The 13,913-nt window shown below is 61.8% G+C and overlaps 1 protein-coding gene across 1 annotated transcript in view; it reads left to right on the top strand.

Moving 5' to 3' along the window:
* Positions 1-13,913, top strand: part of SND1 (staphylococcal nuclease and tudor domain containing 1) — a 79,204-nt gene that overhangs the window by 30,051 nt on the left and 35,240 nt on the right. The window contains exon 11 of the mRNA XM_039704571.1: positions 10,031-10,120. Within this exon, the coding sequence (XP_039560505.1) occupies positions 10,031-10,120 (90 nt within the window). The remainder of the gene's footprint in view (positions 1-10,030; positions 10,121-13,913) is intronic.

The raw sequence follows: 13,913 nt of genomic DNA, 5'->3' as shown, positions 1-13,913 counted from the left end.
AGAGTGTCCTGAGGCAGGGCAGGGGTGACAGTGACAGTGACAATGACACTGACGGTGACAGCCCGGGGTGTCCCCTGTCCCAGGCGCCGCAGAGGGGAGGCAGCTCCATCCTTCAAAGCTCTTCCCTCTCTCCCGGCCCTGCTGTCCTACTTTTCTCCAGCTGCTTTTCCTGCTTCCCTCCGTCACGTGCGGTGGGCTCGGAGCGCTGCGGTGCAGCCCCGGCTCCCGGCTGGCTCTGGGCTGGGCTCTGAGCTGCTCCCGCATTCCTGCACTCCCCGTTCCTGCCCTGACCCTGCTCAGGGTCCCCGTGCCCGCGGGGCCCTGCGGGAGCATCCACGGGACTGAATCCCGCCGGGAGCGGGGACAAAAGGGGCTGGGAGCGAGTCCCCTCCCACGCGACCCCAAATCCAGGGCAGGGAGGGCTTGGAGGGACAGCCCCGCTGTGCCTCCCTCGGGGTCTGCAGTTATCCTCTGAAATCGGGACAACAGCAGGGACAGTGTGGAGACTTCCCCGAGCCCTGAAATGGCCGTGCCTGGCAGCAGCTGCCGCTCTGTCCTCGTCCCTGTCCCCGTTCCGTCCCCTCGGTGATGGTTTTAGGGAGCAGAGGCATCTCCTGGTGTCACAGTGTCCCACAGCCGGGCCCTGGGTCGGGATCATCCCTGTTCCAGGAACGCTGACCCCGTTTTCCCTCTCTGTGGGAGCAGAGCAGCCAAAACGCTGCTGGATTCCCAAATCCACGTGGCCCTCGGAGCCACAGCCCCTTGGTGCCTGCAAAGCCACATCCCCAGGCTGCTCCAGCCGGATGCTGGGCCGAGGGTAGCCTGGAGCCAGCACCCCCCACCCTGGCAGGGGGTGGGATGCATCCCCCGAGTCCAGGTACCTGGTTTGAGGTGCCTGGAATGCAGCACCCCAATTCCAGGTGCCCAGGATGAGTGTTTGGGATGCAGCACCCCAATTCCAGGTGCCCGGTTTGGGGTGTCCAGGATGCATCCCCCAGTTCCAGGTACCCGGTTTGAGATGCTTGGAATGCAGCATCCCAGTTCCAGGTACCCACTTTGGGGTGTCTGGGATGCATTCCCCAATTCCAGGTGCCCGGTTTGGGGTGTCCAGGATGCATTCCTCAGTTCCAGGTGCCCATTTTGGGGTGTCTGGGATGCATTCCCCAGTTCCAGGTGCCCAGGATGGGTGTTTGGGATGCATTCCTCAATTCCAGGTGCCTGGTTTGGGGTGTCTGGATTGCAGCACCCCAATTCCAGGTGCCCAGTTTGGGGTGTCCAGGATACATTCCCCAGTTCCAGGTGCCCAGTTTGGGGTGTCAGGATGCATTCCCCAGTTCCAGGTGCCTGGTTTGCCATGTCTGGAATGCTGTACCCCAGTTCCAGGTGCTGCTGCTGAGGATCTGCATTCCAGCAGCCAAAGGGTACTCAGCATAAATCCAGCCCCTGTGATTTCCACCTTTTTCTGGGCAGTTCATTCCTGAGGGACACACAGGCAGCAGAGCTGTGTCTCCCGTTTATCCGGGGGATCCTGGCTGCCTGGAGCAGGGCTGCTGCTGGCACAGCTTTCCCAGGGATCTCAGCCCCCCTTCCCGGGGCTGCCGGGCTCGTTTGACACCAAATTCCAGCCCCGCAGTGGAGAAATGACGAAGGGAAAACCACAAGTGGTCTGTGGAAGGAGCGGATATTTTGGGATGTCTCAATTTCCTCATCAGCCCCGGAGAGGGGCACAGAGCCAAGCGCTGCCAGATGATGAATCCCCCGGGAGCGGGCACGCCGTGCTCGGGTGATTCCCCCGTAATCCTGGAAAGGGCCCTGCCCACCCTGCTGCCCCCACAGAGGGGTTTGGGGCCGGGCTGGGGCTGGCACGGAGCTGCCAGCAGGGATAAATCCCCTTGGGGAGCTGCTGTCAGCACCCCAGCCCAAATCAAGGGATTCTTCCCCAGTTCTTCCTCAGCCAGGAATGTTGGAATCATAAAACCATGGAATAGTTTGGGTGGGAAGGGAGCTCAGAGCCCCCCCAGTGCCACCCTGCGTGGTCTGTGGAAGGAGCGGATATTTTGGGATGTCTCAATTTCCTCATCAGCCCCGGAGAGGGGCACAGAGCCAAGCACTGCCAGATGATGAATCCCCCGGGAGCGGGCACGCCGTGCTCGGGTGATTCCCCCGTAATCCTGGAAAGGGCCCTGCCCACCCTGCTGCCCCCACAGAGGGGTTTGGGGCCGGGCTGGGGCTGGCACGGAGCTGCCAGCAGGGATAAATCCCCTTGGGGAGCTGCTGTCAGCACCCCAGCCCAAATCAAGGGATTCTTCCCCAGTTCTTCCTCAGCCAGGAATGTTGGAATCATAAAACCATGGAATAGTTTGGGTGGGAAGGGAGCTCAGAGCCCCCCCAGTGCCACCCTGCCATGGCAGGGACACCTCCACTGTGCCAGGCTGCTCCAGCCCCAGTGTCCAGCCTGGCTCTGGGCACTGCCAGGGATGCAGGGGCAGCCCCAGCTGCTCTGGCAATTCCAGCCCAGCCAGCAATTCCTCATTGCCAACATCCCATCCATGGCTGCCCTCTGGCACTGGCAGCCATTCCCTGGCTCCTGTCCCTTGTCCCCAGTCCCTCTGCAGCTCTCCTGGAGCCTCTGGGCCGTGCCAGGGGCTCTGAGCTCTCCCTGGGTCCTTCTCCTCTGCCCCAGGACAGTGGCAGGTGTCCCTCCCATGTCAGGGGTGGCACTGAAGGGGCTGTGAGGTCCCTTCCCACCACCTCAGTCCCTGATTCCCCAATTCTATAATTTATAACTTTATTATTTATAGTTCTGCGTTGTGCTGAAGCAGCCCCGGTTATTTCCATGCCGTCGCTTCCATCGCTCCCCGCCGTTCCCATTTGTCCTGCGGCGCTCCTGCTCCTGCTCCCGGCGGAGCCCAGGCTCCCTGGGCCTTCATCCCTGCCCAGGATGATGAGGATGGTCACGCACAGCGTGTCCTGGAGCGAGCAGGGAGCAGAGCCCAGTATGGGAGCACCAATCCCCCTGGGACTGGCTGACCCGCTCCGGGCTCTCGGGGTTGTTCCAACACCAGCTTTGTCCCGGCCATGGGGTTCTGTTCCCCCCATTTGGGGTCCTGTCCCCCCTGTTTGTATCCCTGTATCCCTCTTTGGGGTCTTATCCCCCCTGTTTGAATCCCTGTACCCCTCTTTGGGGTCCCCCAGCCAGAATGTTGATGCCATGGAGTTGCTGGTGGAGGACTTGGGGCAGCTCTGGTTGTGTTTGTGAGTGGGGACAAACAGCAGTGGAGCCACGGCCCCGGGACAGTCCCCAGTCCTGAGGGGACAGGGTTGTACCCATGGTGCCAGCCATGCTGTGGGCCCCTGGGCTGGGCAGCCCCAGGGTGGGCACAACCAGGGCAGGGACTGTCCCCTGTGCTGGCCCTGCTGAGGGACCCCGGGATCCTGGGGCAGCTGCAGGCCCCTCCTGCCAGGAGAGCCCTGGAGGGGCTGGAGGGAGCAGGGAATGGAGCTGGGCAGGGAATGGAGCTGGGCAGGGAATGGAGCTGGGGAGGGAATGGAGCTGGGAGGGAATGGAGCCCCAGCAGGGCTCAGGGAGCTGGGCAGGGGCTGAGCCTGGAGCAGAGGAGGCTCAGGGGCCCTGGTGGCTCTGCACAAGTCCCTGGCAGGAGGGGACAGCCGGGGGGGTCGGGCTGTGCTCCAGGGAACAGGGACAGGAGAGAGGGAACGGCCTCAGGCTGGGCCAGGGCAGCTCAGGGGGGATTTTGGGGAAATTCCCCTTGGCAGGGGCTGTGCAGCCCTGGCACAGGGGTGGAGTACCCATTCCTGGAGGGATTTCAAGGCCATGTGGATGTGGCACTTGGGGACAGGGCCAGTGGTGGCCTTGGCAGTGCTGGGGATGGTTGGACTCGATGGGCTCTGAGGCTCTTCCATACTCAGTTATCCCACAGTTCTCCAGCCGTGCTGCCCTTCTCCCACCAGCCCCTGGCGGTGTCCTCTGTTCCCCAGTGCCATCACAGCCTCCAGTGCCACCCAGCTCCTGCCACTCGAGTGGCTCTCGGGGACTGTGGCTGCAAGTGGGGACAAGGAGGGAGCAGGAGCATGGAGCAGGAGAGGCTGCAGAGGCTGCAGAGGCCAAGTGCCCACTTGAGGCATCGCTCCTTGAACAAGCACCTGCCTGGGGCTGCCTGCCAATGTCCCTGGGATGTCACCGGAGCTGCTCATCCCCGTCCCCGCATTCCTCAGGGCTGTCACTCCCGGGGCTGTTGCCGCTCCCGGTGTCACAGCCAGCACTCCTGCTGCTCCTGCTGCTCCTGCCACTACCCTAGGTGGATCCCTGGGATGGATCCCCCTGGTGGATCCTCAGATGGGTCCCCAGATGGATCCCCAGGATGGATCCTCGTGATGGATTCCCTGGATGGATTCCCAGCATGGATCCCCCGACCTGGGATGTCACCGGAGCTGCTCATCCCCGTCCCCGCATTCCTCAGGGCTGTCACTCCCCGGGCTGTTGCCGCTCCCGGTGTCACTGCCAGCCCTGCCGGGCTCCCGGGATTCCAGGAAGGAGCTGCGGGAGCGGGGCCGGGGCCGGGCGGAGCTTCCCTGGGCAGTGATGGGGAGCAGCCGCTCCCAGCGCTCCTGCTGCTCCTGCCACCGCCCCGGGTGGATCCCTGGGGTGGATCCCTGGGATGGATCCTTGGGATGGATCCCTGGGATGGATCCCTGAGATGGATCTCTGGGATGGATCCCCAGGATGGATCCCCAGGGTGGACCCTCGGGATGGATTCTCTGGATGGTTCCCTGAGATGAATCCCCGGGATGGATCCCCAGAATGGATTCCTGGGATGGATCCCCAGGATGGATCTCGCAGATGGATCCCTGGATGGATACCTGGGATGGATCCCCAGGATGGATCCCCAGGATGGATCCCTGGGATGGATCCCCAGGATGGATCCCCAGATTGATCCCCTGGGTGGATCCCTGGGATGGATCCCCGGATGGACCCCTGGGATAGATCCCCAGATGGATCCCCGGGGTGGATCCCCCACCTGGCACATCCCGGGCGGGCTCGGCCGAGGCTGGAGCGTGCTGACAGCGCTGCTGAGCCATCGCCCCTGCCCTGCTGTGGGAGCAGGAGCTCCCGGGGCCTCTCCCTCTCCGGGTGGGATCGTTCCCCAGCACTGGGCTCTGCCCCAGCCCGAGGCCCCACCCTGGGGGCCCTGGGGGCTGCCGTGTCCCCCTCCCAGCACTGGCATTTCCAGCTGGCAGCTCCCGCTCTCCTCCCGCTCATTCCGCCCTGGCGCTGGGAGTTGATTAGCTCTGCTAATTACTTTACAAATAATGAGCTTCCCTAATTGCGCTGGCAGGGACGGGGGGGCTCTCCCCACCTGCCATCCCACGGTGCCACTGGGCTCTGGGTCCCCTGGGCTCCGCTGGGGACCCCCCTTGGGTGTTGGCACCCGGAATTCTGGGAAAAACCCCGAAATCTTTGCATGGAGCGCTGGGAGCTCTGGCTCATCCTGGGGGGACCGGGCCGTTCCCCCTGCTCTGAGCACCCCTGGATCAGTGGGATGCGTGTTCCAGGCGCTGCCTGTTCCCTGTCACGGCCTCTGGGATGGATCTCCGGGATGGATTTCCCACCTGGCACATCCCAGGCGGGTTCAGCCGAGGGTGAAGCGTGGCGTGACAGCGCTGATGAGCCGTCGCCCCTTCCCTGCTGTGGGAGCAGGAGCCTGCAGCTCCGTGGATTCCCAGCAGCCTCTCTTGCTCCGGGTGGAATCTTCCTCCCTCAAGGGGAATGGAGCAGGTTCCCCCCACCCTGGGATCCCTCAGGGACTGCAGAGACCCTGGGGAGCCCTGGAATGTGGAGCTGGAGTTGCCATCCCAGGTCTTGGAGCATTTCCTACTGCTCCAGCTGTGCCTGCCTCACCCCCACCCTGTGCCCTTGGGAAGGGGCTGGGGCTGGGAATGGGAGCCCAGCAGCTGGGGATGGCAGCACTTTGTGGTCAGTCCCCCCAGGAATTCTGGCAGTGGATATGGGCTGCTGCTTCCTGGGAAGTAGAGCTTAATTAGGCCCTGCCCAGTGTAACGCTGTTAATTGGAGAGGAAAGCTGGAATTCCATCCAGCGTTGGGTGTTCTGGGCTGTGGGGAGTTGTTTTGGGATGAGGGAATTTGGGGGTCTCTCATCCCCCTCTGGAGCTGCTCTGTTCCTTACTGGAACCAAAAAGTCTCTTTCTTGCCTGGCTTCCCCAGCCTGGGATAAACCAGAGCATTCCCATCAAATCTGGGGCTGAAATCTCGGTGTTCCAGGGGAAGGGAGCGGGTGCCCCCCTCCTCTGGAGCTCCCTGAAGATGCAGCTCCGACTCCGTCGCTAATGGAGCGGTGTCCTCACTGCTCACCTTTAATTAAGTGAGCCTCAGATCCCTGGGCTTAATTAACTTCTCAGTGCCTGATGACTCTCTCCAGCAGCCGAGGAGAGCCGGGACTGGCATTTTGTGGAATTGTGGGGTCCCAGAATGGATTGGGGTGGGGTGGGGTGGGTTGGAAGGGACCTTCCAGCCCATGCACTCCCACTTCCACAATCCCAGGCTGTTCCCAGCCCTGTCCATCCTGGGTGTGAACGTTCCAGGGATGGGGCAGCCACAACTCGTGAAGTGATTCATTGTTGGGCTCTTGCCTTGGAAAATGGGTTAAACCCAACGAAACCCTTCTGCGTGTCGGAAATTGCCGGAGTTTGCCGGCTGTGGAATTCCGTTAACTTCCCGCTGTTCCATTGATTTCTCGTGTTTATTTGCAAATCCTCCGCTGAGCGTCCGAGGTCTTGAACGGCTTCCCAGAGCCGTCAGCTGCCGCGTTCCTGCGCCGGGAGTGTCGCTGCTGTGGGGCAGCAGGGCCGGGCTTAACGGGGCCGGGCACTGAAATGTTCCCTTTATCCAGCTCCTGGCACCGCCAGGCCCCGGGGGGAGGATTCCCAAAGGGAATTGGCGTTCTGCAGCAGCAGCAGCAGCAGGATGGGGGGGCTCGGTCAGTGCCAGCACATCCGGGGCTGGAATGGTGCAGCCAGTCCTGGCACAGCAATGGGGGGCCTGTGCTGGTCACCCCTGCTTGGGGTGACCCCTGCTTGGGGTGACTCCTTTTTGGGATGGTCCCTTTTTGGATTGCTTGCTCCTTCTTGGGATAACCCCTTCTTGGGGTGACCCCTGCTTGGGGTGACTCCTTTTTTGGGATGGTCTCTTTCTGGATTACCCCTTCTTGGGGTTACCCCTTCTTGGGTGACTCCTTTTTGGGCTGACTCCTTTTTGGGGTGGTCTCACATGGCTGCAGACCTGTGAGCTGCTCTAAAGGAGCTTTGGGGATGGCTCAAATCCCACCTCCATGGCAGATCCAGGACTGGCAGGATGGCACCGTGGATCCCAGTATGGCTTAGGAATGGCACTGGTGCTGGGGAGTTTGTACTGGTTGTCCCTTTCTGGGATGGTCCCTCTTTGGGGTGGTCCCTTTTTGGGGTGGTCCCAGTGCTGCAGACCCGAAGGAGCTTTGGGGAGGGCTCAGATCCCACCCCACGGCTCCTCCAGGAATTCCCTGCCGGCCCCTGAGCCCCCGGCACTGCCGGGGCCACCCAGGGCTTTGCCGTCCCCTTCCCGTGCTCCAGCGGGATGGGATTAGGGATTTAACAGCCTGTGCCAGACAGACACTTAACTAAGCCATAAATTTGGAGTTCGTTAGTGAGGATTAATTAGTGTTTGCACAGGGCTTTGCCGCGCGGAGCCGCGCTCGGTGTCGGAGCTCCGCCGTGACCTTGGCGAGGGCGGGAGTGTCTCAGGGCCTGGATCTGTCAGGTCCCACTGAAGGAAGGGTCCGGGGTCACCCCGAGGATTTGGGGACTGGGAATGCTCCAGGAGCCCATGGGCAGGGGCTGGAAGTTTGGAAAGGTGGAGCTGTGCTCCCCTGGGAAGGAGCAGAGAGAAAGGCTGATGGTGCCACGGTAGCTCCTCTGTGCTTGTTCTGAGCCTCCGCAGCTCCAGGGGCTGGAGCAGCACCTGGGATCTGCTTTGGGACCTGCTGTGGGGGCAGGAGGTGCCAGAGTTCCCAGGGATCCCCTCGCAGGCTCCATCCCGTTCCCATCCCTGGCTGTGGGTTCCCAGGATCCCCTCTCTGGATCCATCCCGTTCCCATCCCCAGTGCCGGCTGTGGGTTCCCGGGATCCCCTCTCTGGCTCCATCCCGTTCCCATTCCCAGCACTGGCTGTGGGTTCTGGGGATCCCTTCTCTGGCTCCATCCCGTTCCCATCCCCATCCCTGGCTGTGGGTTCCGGGGATCCCCTCTCTGGCTCCATCCCATTCCCATCCCCAGCACTGTCTGTGGGTTCCCTGGATCCCCTCTCTGGCTCCCCCCGTTCCCATCCCCGGTGCCGGCAGGGCCGCGCGGTGCGGGCGGAGGCGGGGGCGTCTCCAAGGAGCAGTCTGGGAATGAGCGGCGTCAAGGACAATAAACTCTGCCAAAGCCTCGTTCGTCAGGGAGGAGCCGAGTGCCGCCGCCCGTGTCCGCCCGCTCCCGCTCCGTCTGACTCTGCTCCTCCACTTCCAGCTGCTGTGGCCTGAGCTCCCTCTTTTCCATGATTTCCTCCCCAGCTTGGGGAGGTGTGAGGGGCTGTGCCCACGGCACTGTGGCAGTGAGCAGAGCAGAGCCTGGGGTGGGTTGGATTGGGTTGGGTCACCTTGTTTATGTTGGGTCATGTTGGGTCATGTTGAGTTACATTGGATTGTGTTGGGTCACTTTGGGTCGCGTTGGCTCAGTTTGGGTTGTGTTGGGTCACTTTGGGTCATGTTGGCTCAGTTTGGGTTGTGTTGGGTCACTTTGGGTCACATTGGCTCACTTTGTGTCACATTGGCTCACTTTGGGTTGTGTTGGGTCACTTTGTGTCACATTGGCTCACTTTGGGTTGTGTTGGGTCACTTTGGGTCACTTCATGTTGGGTCACATTGAGTAACGCCGCGTCGTGTTGGGTCACACTGGGTCACTTTGGGTCATGTTGCACTGCGTTGGGTCAAATCCCCGTTTCCTTTGGGAATCTCCCCTTTTTGCGCAGCCTTTGCAGGGATGTGACTCCAGGAGATGCCCGTGGACAGGGGCTGGACACCCCAGGGGGTCTCCTCCGCCCGCTCCCGCTCCGTCTGACTCTGCTCCTCCACTTCCAGCTGCTGTGGCCTGAGCTCCCTCTTTTCCATGATTTCCTCCCCAGCTTGGGGAGGTGTGAGGGGCTGTGCCCACGGCACTGTGGCAGTGAGCAGAGCAGAGCCTGGGGTGGGTTGGATTGGGTTGGGTCACCTTGGTTTGTGTTGGGTCATGTTGGGTCATGTTGAGTTACATTGGATTGTGTTGGGTCACTTTGGGTCGCGTTGGCTCAGTTTGGGTTGTGTTGGGTCACTTTGGGTCATGTTGGCTCAGTTTGGGTTGTGTTGGGTCACTTTGGGTCACATTGGCTCACTTTGGGTTGTGTTGGGTCACTTTGGGTCATGTTGGCTCACTTTGAGTTGTGTTGGGTCACTTTGTGTCACATTGGCTCACTTTGGGTTGTGTTGGGTCACTTTGGGTCACTTCATGTTGGGTCACATTGAGTAACGCCGCGTCGTGTTGGGTCACACTGGGTCACTTTGGGTCATGTTGGGTTGTGTTGCACTGCGTTGGGTCAAATCCCCATTTCCTTTGGGAATCTCCCCTTTTTGCGCAGCCTTTGCAGGGATGTGACTCCAGGAGATGCCCGTGGACAGGGGCTGGACACCCCAGGGGGTCTCCCTGGTCACCCCCACCCCAAATTCCCGTCATCCCGCTCCCTCCTGGAGCTGTCACTCAGGGATGTCCGACCTGGCACCACGAGGCTGCCAGCACCTCCTGGGGGATGTCAGGATTATCCTGGGGTCCCCTCGGGGTTCAGCAGACCCTGAACTGGGATGTGGAACTGGGGGGGCACTGGGAGAGGGTGGGGGGTGATGTGGCACGTTTGGGGATCCCCTGACCTGAGTCCTCTCTCTCGGCAGGACAAGAACAGGAAGCTGAGGCCCCTCTATGACATTCCCTACATGTTCGAGGCCCGGGAGTTCCTGCGCAAGAAGCTCATCGGCAAGAAGGTACGGAGGGGGGGACGAGGCTGGGATGAGGCTGAGGACGAGGGGACAAGGGATGGGACAAGGAGGATGAAGGAATGAAGGAGGGATGAGTCTGGTGCTGGTGTGTGCGGCTCCTTGGGAAATTCCGGGATGCCCCCAAGCCTGGAGTGCCCCTCGAGGCATTGCACTCCCCATTTCCCAGGAATTCCACCTCGCTTCTCCCTTTGTTTCCCTGGCTGTTTTCTGAGTCTGGTTCAGAGCAATTTGGGGAATGAGGAATGTGTTAACCAGCGGAGCGAACGCTCCGGATGCAATTTTCCAATGCTCATAAAACGGTCAAATAAAATCAATTCCCTTCATGGTGCGGTTCGTCGGGGCTGCTTCGGTGCCTAATTGGATCTTTCCAGCTCGGAGCCTGCCCGGGCAGTCAAAAAAATTAGGGAAAGGGGAAAAGAGCAGCTTGGGAGATTTTTTAAATGGGAAATCTGCTGCTTCCTGGAGTTGGAAAAGAGTGTGGGAGTGTTGTCGGGATTTGTGATGGGAGCGTTGGGTCTGGAATGGGATTCTGGCACCTCAGTGTGGTCCCAGTTTGAGCTATTCTGGGGTCACTGGTGCCGGGTTTCTGCCATCTGCCGTTGCTGTGCCGTGTGTTGGATCAGGGATTGGAATTGGCTCTGGCACTGGGTGCCTTTGGAGGGTGACCTTGGGATTCCAGGGGTTCTGGGATTAAGGGAGCTCAGCCTGCCCTGGGTGTCTGGCCATTACGAGGAGCTGTGGGATTCCAAGGAGTTCTGGAATTTGGGGAGCTCAGCCTTCCCCAGTTCCTGGCCTGCCTTGGGAGTTCTGTCCATTCCCATCACTCTGGGGCCCATGCTTATGGATCCTTTCCCTGTGCCATGGGAGGCTTGTGGAAGCAGCCAGGCAACCAGGGCAGGCTGAGCTCCCTCCCCATCCCATCCCATCCCATCCCATCCCATCCCATCCCATCCCATCCCATCCCATCCCGTCCTGCTAGAGTGCTGGATCAGCCCTGTCGTTGCTTTCCAGAATAATTCCCTTTGGAGAAAGCACCGAGGGGGGATGAGGAAGGGTCCATCCCTGTCGTGGCTGCCACGGCTCCATCTCCCCCAGCTCCTGTTGGGAGAGGAGCTGGATGTGGGAATCCACCTCTGAATTCCCTGCTCCAGGGGAAGAGATGGAAGGCAATGTGTTTTCCCTCTTGCCCTCTCATTCCTGAGCAGCGGGAATTCTCCAGGCTGGGATTTTCATGGCACATTTGGGGATTTTGGCTCTTGTGCCAGAGCCTCTCCCCGCTCCCCGTGTCCTTCCCAGCCGCTGGAATTTGCCCGGCGGCGCGGGACGAAGCGGGGCCGGCGCCCGGCTGCCCAGGCCGCTATGGATTTGTGGAATAAATCCGTGGAGCGTGTCGGGAAGGGCCGGCTCCTCCGCCATCGATCGCGCCGCGCCGGGGAGCGGCTCCGGGTAATTGCGCCGGGCGCGGGAGATGGATCGTGGCTCTTCCCTAATTAACTCTGGGATTAATCGCTCGGATGGAGGGAGCCGGCAAGGGAGAGCTCTGGGATGAAAATTCCCTGTGCGTGGAGGCGGTGCCACCCCCTCCTTGCCAGCTGCTCCGGGGGAAAGAAAGGAGGGGCTCCCTGGGGTGTCCCAGGCCCCCATCCCTGTGTCAAATCCCTGTGTCCCATCCCTGTGTGCCATCCCTGTGTGCCATCCCTGTCCCATCCCTGGGTCCCATCCCTGTGTGCCATCCCTGTGTGCCATCCCTGTCCAATCCCTGTGTCCCATCCATTTGTGCCATCCCTGTCCCATCCCTGTGTCCCATCCCTGTGTCCCATCCCTGTGTCCCATCCCTGTGTCCCCATCCCTGTGTCAAATCCCTGTGTCCCATCCCTGTGTGCCATCCCTGTGTGCCATCCCTGTCCCATCCCTGGGTCCCATCCCTGTGTGCCATCCCTGTGTGCCATCCCTGTCCAATCCCTGTGTCCCATCCATTTGTCCAATCCCTGGATCCCATCCCTGGGTCCCATCCCTGTGTGCCATCCTGTCCCATCCCTGTGTCCAATCCTTGTGTCCCATCCCGTCCCATCCTGTCCCATCCCTGTGTCCCATCTCTGTGTCCCATCCTGTCCAATCCCTGGGTCCCATCCCTGTGCCCAATCTTTGTGTCCCATCCCCGTTTCCCATCCCTGTGTCCCATCCCTGTGTCCCATCCCTGTGTCCCATCCCCGTTTCCCATCCCTGTGTCCCATCCCCGTTTCCCATCCCTGTGTCCCATCCTGTCTCATCTCTGTGTGCCATCCCTGTGTCCCATCCCTGTGCCCAATCTTTGTGTCCCATCCTGTCCCATCCCTGTGTCCCATCCCTGTGTCCCATCCCTGTGTCCCATCCCTGTGTCCCATCCCTGTGTCCCATCCCTGTGTCCCATCCCTGTGTCCCATCCCTGTGTCCCATCCCTGTGTCCCATCCCTGTGTCCCATCCCGTCCCATCCCTCCCTGTGTCCCATCCCTGTGTCCCATCCCTGTGTCCCATCCCTGTGTCCCATCCCTGTGTCCAATCCTTGTGTTCCATCCCGTCCCATCCCTGTGTCCCATCCTGTCCCATCCCTTTTGGGAATGCTGATTCCAGCCTGGAATTGTGCCCATCTCCAGATCCCTGCGTGGTTTCCTGGTGGTTTTCCAGGGCATTCACCTGTCTGGTCCCCTCAGGTGCTTCCAGGGATTCTCCTTTTGGGGTCACAGCAGCAGCAATCCCGGTGCCAGCGCTGCTGGGGACCAGAGCTGGGATAAAACAGGGATGGGTTTGACCAGGGAAAACCTCCCTGGGAACACCATCCCAGGCCGGAAAGGGAAGGCTTTGGGAGACGGGAGGGTTTTTGGAATGTCGGGCAATTCTTCCTGCGTCCCAGGGGAGCTTGGGAGCTCTGGGAGAGCAGCGATGCCCGCGGGGATTTTGGGAAGATGCCGGTTCTTGGTGCAGCCGGGGCTGGGGGCAGGGGGGACTCGTCCCTCGGGGGGCTGCGCCGTGCCTGAGCCGGGATGCGGGATGCGGGATGCGGGATGCTGTTCCCGGGAACGCGCGGGAGCCGGGGCGGCTGTGCCAGCTCCGGAGCGTCACGGGGCCGGCTGCGTCACCCGCCGCTTCCACGTGTGGAATTGGGCAGGATTTGGCTGCCGGGAGCGCCGTTCTCCCGGCCGGCCCGGCTCGGGCTCCGCGGCGTGCGCGGCCGCTGCAGTGGGCTGGGCAGGGGCGAGCGGGGCCATCCCCGGTGCAACGCTCCCAAATTCAGGGTCCTCTCCTTCCCTGCATTCCCCCGCCGCCTCCCAGCCCGCACTTGCCCGGTTGTCCCGCTCCAAGGTCAATCCTGCCCCGGGGGTCTCCGTGGCCCCTCCGGCAGCCGTTGGAGCGGGAGGGAGGAGGGGGCTCGGGCCCGGCTGTGTCCGCTGCTGGCGGTGCCGGGGGCTGCTGTGGAGCATCCTCGTTCTGCATCCCGGCCTCTTCCAGGAGGGATGACGGGAGGATGGAGACGCGGAGGGCGCTGGGGAAGCGGAGCCGGCTCCCGCTCGCCATTCCCGGGAAATCCCGCTGCCCGCAGCAGGATGCGTGGGGGGGCCGAGCCGAGCCGGCCCTCGGGAGGGAAATCGCTGATCCCGGGGGAAAACGCTTCCCTGGATGTGCCCCGCGGGGCCGCCTGCAGCCCCCGTCCCGCCGGGATCATCCCGCACCTTCCTGCTCCCATCCCCTGGCCCTCCGGGAACCTCCTCCGGCACGGGAGGGACACGGGGGGCACCCACC

This window comes from Passer montanus, unplaced genomic scaffold, assembly GCF_014805655.1.
Source record: "Passer montanus isolate IOZ18808 unplaced genomic scaffold, ASM1480565v1 scaffold177, whole genome shotgun sequence".
In the NCBI taxonomy this organism is placed as follows: Eukaryota; Metazoa; Chordata; class Aves; order Passeriformes; family Passeridae; genus Passer; species Passer montanus.
The sequence above is the reverse complement of the archived record's forward strand: the minus strand, read 5'-3'. Positions and strand labels throughout refer to the sequence as shown.